Source organism: Xyrauchen texanus, chromosome 4 (genome assembly GCF_025860055.1).
Source record: "Xyrauchen texanus isolate HMW12.3.18 chromosome 4, RBS_HiC_50CHRs, whole genome shotgun sequence".
In the NCBI taxonomy this organism is placed as follows: Eukaryota; Metazoa; Chordata; class Actinopteri; order Cypriniformes; family Catostomidae; genus Xyrauchen; species Xyrauchen texanus.
The window spans coordinates 7,721,060-7,734,709 of record NC_068279.1 but is presented as its reverse complement, the minus strand read 5'-3'; the positions used below and the strand labels follow the sequence as shown (position 1 = coordinate 7,734,709).

The 13,650-nt window shown below is 37.0% G+C and overlaps 1 protein-coding gene across 1 annotated transcript in view; it reads right to left on the bottom strand.

Annotated features, from left to right (window-relative positions):
* Nucleotides 1–400: 400 nt before the first annotated feature.
* LOC127639383 (hexokinase-2-like) overlaps nucleotides 401–13,650 on the bottom strand; it is a 45,208-nt gene continuing 31,958 nt past the window's right edge. Inside the window, exons 10-18 of the mRNA XM_052121358.1 lie at nucleotides 12,012–12,316; nucleotides 11,146–11,294; nucleotides 9,693–9,812; nucleotides 9,120–9,215; nucleotides 8,772–8,871; nucleotides 7,325–7,508; nucleotides 4,984–5,139; nucleotides 4,119–4,355; nucleotides 401–1,212 (exon numbers count right to left, since the gene is read on the bottom strand). Coding sequence (XP_051977318.1) covers nucleotides 1,071–1,212; nucleotides 4,119–4,355; nucleotides 4,984–5,139; nucleotides 7,325–7,508; nucleotides 8,772–8,871; nucleotides 9,120–9,215; nucleotides 9,693–9,812; nucleotides 11,146–11,294; nucleotides 12,012–12,316 — 1,489 coding nt within the window. The 3' untranslated portion in view covers nucleotides 401–1,070. The remainder of the gene's footprint in view (nucleotides 1,213–4,118; nucleotides 4,356–4,983; nucleotides 5,140–7,324; nucleotides 7,509–8,771; nucleotides 8,872–9,119; nucleotides 9,216–9,692; nucleotides 9,813–11,145; nucleotides 11,295–12,011; nucleotides 12,317–13,650) is intronic.

The window sequence follows — 13,650 nt, the reverse complement described above, 5'->3', positions numbered from 1 at the left end:
GAACACAAAACTCTCACTTATTTAGAAAAAATTGGATTAAGGTAAAACTTGAAAATAAAAAAAGATGATCATATAAAAGGTAGGGCTACTAAAAATGTGATCTCTTTCAAGCAAAGCACTAATTGTAAATTAAATTATTAGAGACTATTCATTGAATGTGCTCTGTTCGACTGAAACCTGGCTTAAACTGGATGAATATATTTGTTTGTTATAAACATGAGCCTCATCAGAAGGGTCAAGGAGGAGATGATGCTACAATTTAGTCACGTTTTTGGTGTTACTCAAACTTATAGTATATCCTGTCCTCTAAATCTTTTGAACTAAATGCTTAATGTGACACCATCAGATACAAATAAAAAAAACCCTCTAAATGTCATTTACCTTTATTTTGTCATTTCCTCTTAGCCTGTGTCGCTACTTTCCAGCATCTCTCAATTACCTCCAAGTTCGCACACTTTACAGTAAACTTGAGTACATTTACGTATTGTAATTAACATGAACAATACTTTTGAATCATTTATTAATTTTGGTCAAGGTTCATTCTACACGTACTAATACAGTTTTAACAATGAACAAACAATGAATAATAGTACATTTATAATTCAATTAACATTCACAAAGATTAATATATGCCGTAAAAATATTGTTCATTGTAATTTCATTATAATAAGTGCATTCATTTTAATGTATAGAATTTTAAATGTTATAAGTGTCACCCCTAAATTACACCATTTACAGCACAAAATGTGAATAAAATCTCTTTCTGCTTTTTTCAAATCACAGTACAGTAACTCATCAATTCAGTAACATTATGAATACATTTGCAAGAGGATCTATTCTTGTTTCTCGGTTTTCTCCTAACTAGCATGTTAAGTCCTTGCAATGAATTACCTAAAAAGTAACATGAAAACGAAAAAGCACAAATAAATAACATACATTCTCATACAGACAGGGGTGTTATTTCAGTAAGATCACACTGGTACAGGTACAAATCTGTGCAATATCAGTCGATATTTTTTCCAGTCGTTTTCTTTTCCTTTTATTTTGTAGTTTCCTCTTAGCCTGCATCGCTACTTTCTAGCATCTCTCAATCGACAAGCCACAGCTGTGATGAGGGCAGCCCCTTTTCCACTGCCGTCTTCTGATTGGACGAGAGAAACCTCACAGTTTGGCGCCAAGTCTCTTAAGGTCTTCCGCATGATGGTGGAAAAGCTGATAAAACAAGAAAAATAAAAAAGAGAGAAGAACCACCGAATTAGTAAATCAGACTACAAGTAAAATATGAGGTTTTTGTCACTTTAAAATACATTTTTTTCAATACCCTTTGAAATTGTTTAATGAGTGCAGGTTTTCTTTCCCGTGTTGATATATTTCCTTCTGAAACAGGAAGTTTGGGTGGGACATATAAAAGGGCATGTCCCTTTTTTAAATAGCCATTAACAGAACCATGATTTGCTGCTTGGTTGAGTGCAAGTCTGGTTCCAGAAGAAAAAAAAATCATTCATTTTTTTCCATTCCGAATTACTTTTAATGATAACTTATAAACCTTCAAAGACAGTCCTATCATGAGCTCTGCAGTTTTACATAGATGGTATATGCTTCTGTTAAAGCCATGATTAGTCGGAATTATTTCAACTTAATTTTTTAGAAATCACGTCTAATAGCGAAATTCCTTGTGAAGAACTACACTATGATCCTGAAGAGAAATGCTCCACCAATCAGAGAATTGCTGCCAACAAACTGCACCAAACAAGATCTTCAGCGACCACCTACTCATGACCACGTTTACATATACTAAGAAAACTGTTTATTCAGGGTTTATGCAGAAAGCGGCATGCTGAAACATCATGAAAACCAGAATGCTGATTTCCTTATGTCCTTTAAGGGATTAAGAGAAAGTGGTTTAACACACCTAGGTTTTTCTCAGAAAACGCGGCTTAATGTGGACATGTAAATGCATAAGTTGTGTTCTGATGGGTGAAGAGTGTGTGTGCGTGGAACAGACCAGGATAACAAACATCACAGTATGAAGCCCAACAAGTCAAAACAGTAAAAAGAATTCAACATTTCTGGAACTACAGGGGGAAAAAAAAAAAAAAAAATCACATATCCTATAAACAATACACATTTATAAATAATAAATAAATAAATAAATTGATCAATTGTCACACATTATACATACATTTCTGCATATACATGGTGAAATTATTTATTTTTCACATGTCCCAGCTAAGCTGGGGTCAGAGAGCAGGATCAGCCATGATACGGCTGAATGAAAAATGAAACAAACATAAAATTGTTTTTTCAAGGCTAATATTAGTGGATAGAAGCATTATTTCTATCAAATGTTTCATTGGGAATTAAAATTATGCTTTTCCTTTTGAACACGTATTTAGTTCAGTTCTCTCAGCATAAATCTGGGAATTGTCATTTTGATTTAGACAATGTCTTTTTCAAATGTAACACTCAGCAAGACATTAAAATACATGTAGGCAGGGGCTTTTGAAAATTATGTTTAAAAGCACCACATCTCATGAGAGGTTTAGAGTGTTTTATACTTTTTTTTAGTAAAAAAAAAAAAAAGTCCACAAAGTCAATAAAATAAGCATTATGGACATATTCATAACAAAGAGCAGTCTGGTGATGCTGTAACACCTTTGCAATATAAAATTGTACCATTATTTATTTCTTGCCAGAATTAATAGGGTTGTTTTCCTCTTCCACTACTATGGGTGGAAATCTTTAGGGAGCTAATTGTTCAATTTGGTTTTGATTTAAGGAGTCACAATGCAATTTTTGCAATTCTATTTTTCACCTTTCATGGTAATATACTGTATGGCACCCTGGCAGTGTAATAAGGATGGCTTTAGTCAACTCTCAAATGTTTCAATTTTGTGAGACAGATTTTGCAAACCACATGGCACTTATCTGTGCCTGTAATGTTTAGTCATTCACATGCTTTTTCAATAAACAACATTTATGCTTACTCATTTAGCAGACTCTTTTATTCAAAGCAACTTACAGCAAAAGCGATTAATCCTAAGGAGGCAATAAAATGAGAAGTGCTGCAATGCAAAGTTTCAAGCTGCTCAGAGAATTATAATTAGAGGAAGGTGAGAGACAGTGGTGAAAGCATAGATTTACTTTTTTAAAGAAGAAGGTTATCTGCTAAAATCTATGCCAATAGTTGTTGGTTTTCTTTTTTTCTTAGGCCTCCGTGTTCTTTGTGGCCAGATCTGGAAGACTACGGTTAGAACAGCTTGCTACAAATGTTTAACAGCAGCCACCCAAAAAATACTGATGCCTCCTGGGGATTTTCAGTATCTAAATCTTTAATTATTGACAATATTAATTTAATTTTTTATCTTCACTTCAATGCAAATTTTATCATTTTGATTAAACAATGAAGGGTTATAAATTAAAGCGAGGGCATGCAAAGTAACACGCGACTATACGGAAACATGCCCCTAGTATTCCTCATTAAACCTCATCTGGTAAAATGTATAGAATACCCTTTATCTGGAGAATATAAAGGCTATAAAAAGCTTCATTTGTTTCATATTTAAATATAAAGCATTTTGACTGAACCGATTCTCCATAACATCAAAATAAGACTTCCTGGTGTGCTTTGGGCTTGTTGAAAGTTAAATGTTATGGTTCAAATCTTTCTGTTTACATTTACATTTGGCAGACGCTTTTATCCAAAGCGACTTACAGAGCCCTTATTACAGGGACAATCCCCCTGAGCAACCTGGAGTTAAGTGCCTTGCTCAAGGACACAATGGTGGTGGCTGTGGGGCTCGAACCAGCATCCTTCTGATTACCAGTTATGTGCTTAGACCACTACACCACCACTTGACTCTTGTAGCCTCTACGTCGGTGCCAATCATAGTAAGGAAAGGATAATATAGTTTTTTAAACATTCAATAAATCAGTTTTAAAAATGATTGGCCGATTAATCGGTTATCAGCCTTTCCCACCATCTTGGTTATAGATCTGGACAAAAAATATGAGCATCACTTATTTTGAGTAGCACTTCTTAACAGGACTCAGGGTATTAGCAGAAAAAGGTTCTCGATTTCACTCAAAGCCCAGCATCCTGCTTTGCAGACACTTACTGTGGGTGGAGTTTGTAGAGTGTGCCGTCTACTCCAACTGTGATTTTGAGTTGATCAAGGCCACGGTTCAGCCGTATCTTGTCCACAACTGCAGCCAAACCAGCTCCACACAACTGAGCGGCCCGTTTGGACACCACACTGCACACTTCTTTCACAAGAATACTGTCATCACACGTACTGCTCGTCAAACCCAAGTGCTGCAGTATGGAGCGGACCTGCCGTAGTGCCAAACGATCACTGCACAGGAAGGAGACGATTAACCAATCAATGATCAATAAAGTCACAGAACAATTTGTATCTTGCAAGACAGAACAAGCTGTACTCAATCAACGGCCAATAAGCACTAAGGATGCATTTTTCAAAACAGAGCCTAAACTGGGATGGCAGTCTTAGTTGGTCTCTAATCCCAATTAAGTTGGTCAAAATTGTAGGTTTTAGATAGGTTTTTAGCACTTATCAGCTGGACTGCCTGGGAGACCAGTTGGCTGACCAGCTAAACCAGCTCAAGACAAACTTAGTATGGTATAAGTTGGGGGGGGGGGTTCAGGAAGGGGATGGAAAATGAATAGCAATATATACGCAAACATCCAAATCAAACGTGTCAAATCAAGTAATAATTTGCAGGAGTGTTTTGTATGTAAATATTACCTTAATAGTATTAGCAAACATAATAGAAAACATAAATTGCAGTTTGTGTCTTTCGGAACAAAAGATGGAACAAATCGAATTATATGTGCCGAGACGCTTCAGGCTTTTATACTCATATTGGCCATAATCAATGTGCTTAGCATTTCAATAGCATCCAGAAGGCCCCTGGAGACACCAAATTGAACAACTGCCTACATGTGATAGACTGCTTACACACCTCTCGATCTGTGACAGGAACTTGGTCTCGAAGATTCCACGAGTTTTCAGCCTCTCAGAGAGTTTGCCACGGAAAAGCAGACCTTTAGCAGTGAAGTCCAGGAGAACGTTTCTTACGACCTCTCCAAGATACATCCCACTGATCATCTTCTCATACCTGAAAGTGGCAGAAAAAATGAGCACATTACTCAACGTCCTTCGATCACTGGTGGCCCGTCGAAGGAGGCCAGGGAGGCGGAACCTCCTCAATCATTTACTTACAATGAATGTAACAACATAATTGTTCAAAATATCAGTTGTTTTTATATAATTTTATCCAATCAAAATGACTTTAAACTCAGTAATTGAAAACCTATTCATCACATTAGCGGTGCATTCAAGTAATTGTTTGGTAAATTGCATTTTAGAGGTAGACTGATACATTGGTTTTACCGATTAATCCATGCCGATAGCAGTTATCTGCTAAAATCTATGCTGACAATTTCCTTTAAATGTAACAACAAATGTGATTACATTAACAGTTGTTTTTATTAAATTTACATACCAACGTACATAACTCTAGGCCAAGTACACTCTACAAAGATTCATGAGTGACAACCGCATTTAAATGTGGGAGTGAATCCCCTAAATTATTGTTCCATGTGTGAATGGTATACAGTAGTCACTCGCGCAATTGCGATGTTTGACAAGTGAAACATTAATGCCACCATTTAAAAAAAAATATTTGAACAAAGAAATTATCCACGAGATGTATTATCATCTGACAATGTTTAGTTAACTGCCGTTGACAGAATCGCCGTGTTTTGGTCACAAGTGTCTAAGAACAGCACATGCGCTCTGAACCGCAGAGGCAATGAGACAAACTTCTGAAGTAAGAGACAGACTGTAATATATAAATGAATGATGAAGATGCATAACTCTGTAAATGTGATTTACACCAGGAGAAGACAGACACATATTACACGCCTCATGAATCACGTCATTAACAACTAGTAGTTCAGTTCCGTACACACTGCGTGGAATTTTTGAAAACGCGGTCGTGACTACCTGAATTTTCCGGGAGTTGATTCGGTTGTAGAATGCAGATATCACCATTACTGCAGTTATCACTGAACGGTGTACAGAACAGGATTAAGCACTTTTTAAAAGATGAGCTGACAACTAAATTAATTTGCAGTGTGTACGTGGCCTCAGTTTTTATTTATGATAGCCCAGGTGAGTTTTAATCACTGTATGTATCGGTATGAATTTCAGGAAGAGGCTGACAGCATAAAGCAGAAATTCAAATTGGTTATTCAAATGATTAATTATATTTGCCTCCTTCCGTGTTTATAACCAATCTTTATCAGCTTGATTGTGGATAACGTGAAAGGTGAAGAGAAACCTTAACAATTTGCTAAAATATCAATGAAATACTACACATGAAAGACTGAACAACAGGATTCGACGCAATGAAGTAGTGGAGGATGGAATTCGTCTGCACATGCTGTATAAGGCGAGCAGATTTTCCTGTACATGGAATGGGGCCCTCCATTCGTTTATAAATGTTGCATTAATCGTCATCTGTAAATGGTGCCATCTCATTTGTTCTACTCATTTATTGTATTGACAAGTGTTGGGTTGGTGATCGGAAAGATCACCAACATATGTGAAATAAAAACCACCATTTTGACAAATGTGCTCTCAGTTTGGACTTGAATACGGCTACAGAGATCTTCTGGAATGCTGGTTCAAGCTTTAGGTGGCATAGCAGCTAAACACCATCTCAGTTTTGAAACACCCCTGGCTTTACTAGCTAACTCGATCATAATAATCCAAGTAGTCTTTTAGATTTACATTTTGCAAGCATTTCCATAATGTAATACAGTATGTTTAGGCCCTAGACCATTAAGTGACTTATAAATAAGTAACAGCACTTTAGAAGTCAATTTTAAGTGTAACAGAAAGCCAGAGTAGAGACCTGATGACTGGAGTAATGTGGTCAGTTTTTTTTATTTTGTCAGCATTTTAGCAGCAACATTCTGTAGGTGCTGCAGCTATCTAATGGTGTTTTTGTTGAATACAGACACATTTAAAGGAAAAGTTCTCCCAAATTTAAAATTACGTCATTATGAACTTGCATGGACAAAAGCTTCTCTTTTGTTATTCCATGGGAAAATAAACAACATGACAGAAGGATGAGTAAATAATGACAGAATGCTCATTTTTGGGTCAGATGTTCCTTTAAATCACAGGCAAATATTTCAGCATTGGGACTAACATCTACAGCCCCATAAGAAATGACACATTTTCCTAACAGGAAGTTGACCACCTGGCATGAATGATCCTGGTTTAAGTCTTACCGCTGTTTGCCAGAGTTAGTGGACTGATCATCCACAGCTCTATCAAACTCTGTGCAAATGTCATCCAGCTCCCCACAATCCCCGAATGCTCCCCACTCCATGTTCACACACATCCGGCCCTCGCTCCCCTCCACCAGCTCAACGTTAGACATCTCCTCCATGTAGCATGCATTAGTACCTGTGCCTAAAGGAGGAAACATACATTGATGCATATTGTACAAAGATTAAAACAAAAATGAATGAATGTCATTGCACTAGATAAAAAAAAAACATATCACACCAACTAGCATTTGATCTAAAAGAAAGATTCTTTACTTTTCAAGCAGTTTTTAAACAGGTTTAAAACAGTAGATTCACATCTGCAGACAAAAAAAATGCTAGATCTTTTCTCAGTAGAATCTCTCCTTGCCTTAGCCGTTTTCATTTTACATTTATTCCTTTACCAGATGCTTTTCCATCAATTTTTCCTTAAAGGAATAGTTCACCCAAAAATGAAAATTCTCTCATCATTTACTCAGCCTCATGCCATCCCAGATGTGCATGACTTACTTTCTTCTGCTGAACACAAACGAAGATTTTAAGAAAATATCAGCTCTGTAGGTCCGTACAATGCAAGTGAATGTGAATCAGACCTTTGTATATAAAGGAAACATAAAAGTAATTCACAACACTCCAGTGGTTAAATCAATGTCTTCAGAAGCAATAGAAGTGTGGGTGAGAAACAGAAGAATATTTATGTCCCTTTTACTCAAAATCTCCACTTTAACTTCCACTTTTACATCTGAAAGTCACATGTGGTGCCAGTTTAGTTTCACTTTCACATCTGAAAGTTATAGTGGAGATTTAGAGCGAAAATGACTTCAATTTTGATCTGTTTCTCTCCCACTCCTATTATATTGCTTCTGAAGATATTGATTTAACCACTTGATTCTTATGGATTACTTCTATGTTTCCTTTATGTGATTTTTGGAGCTATAAAAGGTCTGATCATCATTCACTTGCATTGTATGGACCTACAGAGCTGAGATATTGTTCTAAAAATCTTCATTTGTGTTCTGCAGAAGAAAGAAAGTCATATACAGGCATGAGGGTGAGTAAATGATAGAGATTTTTAGGGTAAAATATCCCTTTAGGGGAAAAAAAGAAACAAAATGCAAGTCTCTTTTGATGAAAGCTTTAGCTAAAGTAATAAATGTAATATCTAAATATAAAAATTGCTAAGAAAAGGAAAGATGGTACTGAGAAAAGATAAAGCATTGTTTCTCTAAAGATGCCACTTGGTTTGATCTTGTTCTCTAGTGCAATGAAATTCAGACATTAAGCTCAATTAAGACTCAAGTGTGTTTAAGTATCCAAGTACTTATAGGGTCACTGAATATGCTCAACTCCAATCTATCTGCATAAGACAAACTATTCAGAGGCACAAAATTCCAAGGATCTCACAAACCTACAATGAGTCCAACTTCACATTGTGGGTCTTCATACCCACAGGTCATCATTGTGCCCACGGTGTCATTCACCACAGCTACCACATCTAAATCAAACTCCTTTGAGGAACAAAGACAAAGAGAGAGAGTGGGATAAATACATATTAATCAGAGGGGAAGCCTCAACAAAAAAGACAGAGCAAATCCACTGTAACTTTCTGTCAGGTCATAATTTGTCTAATTGAACATCTGCTAATTACATCTAGATATAAAGAGAGTATAATTGTAGCTAATAAGTGCAGAAATTGCTTTCGCAGCACTTCAGTGATGGAAGCAGTAGAGCTCCAGTGGTGGGTGGCACAGCTAACCTCACTGCGATGGATGGCATCTTTCAGTAGTGTAGCCACGTCTTCTCCCTCACAGCCAGAGGCCTTGAAGCCCTTCGTCCACTTTATCAAGACACCCTACATAGAAGAGGGAAATATAGCGGTCACAGGATAACCTTTAGAGCACTAAAGTCAAATCTATTCTTCTAATTCTTTGCGTACAATCTATTTACACTACCAACTTCTTATGAATGTCTTTGTTTATATTACTGGTGCTTGACAGGGATTGGACAATATAATAGGAAGCAATAACCGGAGAAGAACCTGTTATCTAGACTTTGGTTTCACAAAAATACCAAAACTTCATGGACAAGCCCATTGACTTTACATATGACAAAGCATAGTGCTGTGCTGAGCACTAGCACTCTTAAAAAAGGACCCCAGAAGGGGTTCTAAGGCCATATTTGTCTATTGTTTTCCTCTTTTCTGTAAAGCTGCTTTGGATCTGCATGTATTGTAAGCAGCGCTATACAAATAAAACTGAACTGATTTGCATAATTTCAAGTAAACATGTATATGTGTGGGAGTACAGTATGTGTGCATACTTAGACTAACCTGGTCCAGTCGGGTCTGATGGCATGGAAAAGAGAAGGTGAACCCGAGAGGCAGGGATGCCCCCTTCATTCCCATATACTCAAGGAAATCTGCTATACAGTGCACGATGTGATCGAATAACTGCAGAGGAACATTCATACACATTCAAGCACACACACATATGTACACTCACATGAGGAAAAGGATCACTCATGCACAAGTGCATTAGCTATATCATCTCTATAAGGCACTTGTCACAACCATCTCGGATCAGGTCAATTCAATATACTTTTCACATTAGGTAAGTAGGAGAAACCATAACATGCCTGCATTGAAGGATACAGTATAGAAATAAGACTTAAACAAGTACAGCTGGATCTTACCACTGGAGTGCTATGCACTGACCACTTTCAAATAAATTGCAATCAGGTGAATGCACTTCAGATAAAAAAAACAAACAAACAATCTTTTTACAAAAGTTTGCATAGTGGCTCTAGTGTGCTTATCTTGTAGTCCACAACACACAATTCTATCATGTATCCTTAGACAATTTCATTTCAATTCCGTGGCTCATCGGATGCAAAAACTTTCTATGTTTTCAGCATAATCTTTTTGTTGGTGTAACATCACATTTTTAATATATGGAAATTTAGGACTGGGTAATAAAGCTAATAAAAATCATCCTGATTTTCGATAAATGAAAACTAAAAACAAAAAAAGGTAATTTTTATTCACAAGTTCCAATCTAACAATCAGAGACAATAAAATTCTGTCTTACAACTCTCATACTTGTGAGTCGTGTGACTAGGAAAGACTGCAAAATAAAAGACTATAAACTTAGGGGCAAATTCACTAAGTTGCACCACTTCTGCTTTTGGTATTGCAGCACAAAAACTTGCGTCCTATTGACAAACCACCTGCAATAATGTAGTTTAAACAGAAGCAATCAGTGCTGAAATAGCAGTGTGTCATAAGTATTTAAATAAAGTAATTATCATTCCTTTCTGTGCAAACGGGCCTCCTTTCTATGTAAATTAGGCTCATTATACATTGTGCATTATTTTCAAAACATTGTGCTACTTGCTTGACACAATATACACTGAAATATGACCGCATCCCCTGCAATTTAGCGCTCAAAACAGACCCGCAAGATCGGCATTGCTCTGTGCAATTTACATTAAGCATAGATACTGTGGCCCTGTTTGCGCCGTTGCGTGATCAGCCCTTTAGTTCACTGGGAGGTAAAACAGCACACAGTGCGTGCAAATAAACAGCACTTTTTCTAGGTGCAGTTCATCCTTAAGCACATTAAAATCATTAAAATATTCGCAATGTTGTTTAGTTTTGAATATTGCAGGCAAAATCATTGCAAATATATAGTGAATGTTTTTAAATGTCTCCCAGCCCTACTGCCATGTAACAATTCTCATCTTGGATGGGATTTAATGAAGTGGTGTGTAATTCGGGAGCGTACCTCTTCCCCAGTTCCCTGGGTGATGTCTTGAGGGATAGTGTAGATCTTGTTATGCATCTCGACACTCCGTCTTTTCCCACTTCGAACACGCACCAAGAGCACTCTAAAGTTTGTTCCGCCCAGGTCCAGCGCCAAGAAGTCACCACGCTCTGCAGAGCAAGCACAATAGATTCAGAGACCGTAACAGCTCACACAAGCCAAGTCAGACACACACACTAATCATCTCTAAGGTTTGGAAAGTATCTAGATGTAATTTCAGGGTAATTGATTTTGTGTCACGTGCAGTCTAGTTTGACCTCTGATTACAGTCAATAGTCCAAAAGTCTTAGGCCCCAATGAATATATGAGATTCTTGTAAATTGAAACTTGGAAATAAACCAAACGTTTTAGACCCTCTTTCCACCTGGTATTAAAATGCATGTGGTCAGCACTAAATACAGGTCTAAACAGGGTCTAAAACGTTTTGTGATCAGATCACAAAAACCATAAACGTCTGTGGTAAATAACACATCTGAACACATCACATTTTATGAGAAATTGCTAATCCATCATGTATGCGTCCAGCAGCAGCAAAGCTCCACCCCTCACCTGTCAATCAACTGCTGCGCTAAAACAAGAGTTTAAATTTTGCCCTTTATAAAGAAATAACTGTTCGTGACGTGGAGGCAACTGAGATTCGTCCTCCGCCACCCATATTGAGGCGAGAGCAAATTGGGCATTCATAATTGGGGAGAAAATAAAAAAAAAACTGTCCGTTCAGAAAAAATAAAATAAATAAAAAAATATACATATATATATATTTTGGGGTGAAATTTCACTGTTTGAGTAGTAGTACAAACTCATAATTCGATGTTTCCCACTCTAACCTGTTCCATCTGGTGTGGACCGCACAAATGTGGGCAGCATTTTGACAGTGGCTGTAGGATGTGTTTGTTTAGCCAGGCCTCGGTTCATCTCCTCCGTCATCCTTCTCTTCACCTCCGTCAGTTGATCCCGGCTGAGCCGCAGGGTGTCCAGGATACGCTGACGTTCTGCATGCTGCTTTGCCAACCGGTATGCCACAGCTGTAACCATGGCAGCACCCTTGCCGCTGCCATCCTCGGAGCGTAAGAAGCGCACGTCACAGTCAGGCACCAACCGCCGCACCATCTTTTGCATTTTCCGAGCAAACCTGTGGGGAAAATAAGAGAAGGGGAGAGAGAGAGAGAGAGAGAGAGAGAGCGAGAGAAAGGGTGCAAGAAAATAAGAGGCAAGAAAAACAGATGATAGAGAAAAGAAAAATCTATAAAAAATCATATATGAAGAACCAGATAAAAAATAGGTCTATTATTTTGTGATATCACCAATTTCAGGTTCACATGTTCCAATATCACACACAAAATGAAAACAAACTCTGGTGTGGTGAAGATTCACTTTATTTCAATTGTCAACATTTTGGCAATGTTAGACTATGCCAACACAAATTGCAGGTAGTGGTGAATGAGACTTAAATGAGAATTTGCACATGTTTCAACTCTTTTATTCTTCAAACAAAGTTCTCTTAAAAGGAATACTACGGGTTCAATACAAGTTAAGCTCAATTTACAGCATTTGTGGCATAATATTAGACAAATATTAACCCAAAAATAAAATATATTTATTTATATTTAAAATACTAAATATATTTATTTTTCTTATTTTTATTCCAAAATCAAGGTTAAAGTGAGACACTTCGATGGTAGTTGGTAAAACATTTTGGAACACAAATATGTGAATCTTAATATTTTATAAAGCATTTATAAACACATTTATACAGCATTTATACACTAGAATTTACTTAGAATGGTGTCAAAAACAAAAAACATCCAATATTCGTCCAACATTCATTCTTCTATTAAAACTTAATTGAGCTTCAAAGTTTTTTAAATTGTAATTTTTGTGGGATTACAGGGTTTATGCCATTATGTAGTCATGGCAACTAACTTGTCAAATTTGATATAACTTCACATACAATAAGTTATTTTATCACACTAAAATAATGTTAACATGACGGGTTATTTTTGACTGCACTAGGTGCAAGGACAACGCCAGCGCAAAGAACAAGTGGGAACATTTGCGCTATCTGTGGGTGTATGCATGCAAACTGTGGACGTTTCGTTTGTTAATGAAGTGGCTCAGAGCGCAATTTGCTTTTTTCTTGAGAAATAAGTCTTTAAACTTTTTAGAAGTTATGGTTAATTTTTTAATTTTTCAACCTGGAGTTAAGTGCCTTGCTCAAGGACACAATGGTGGTAACTGTGGGGATCAAACCAGCGACCTTCTGATTAACAGCTATGTGCTTTAGCCCACTACGCCACCACCATTCCAATGAATGAATTTAATGGACCGGTAGAAGTGAAGTGCGTGAAAAATCCACAGCCTAACAAGGAAGGCCAATGCCATCACTGTTAATACTGGCCATGATTTGTGTGTCAGTAGGTCATTATAATTATTAATACTTACATTTTCTATCATTTAACAGAGCGT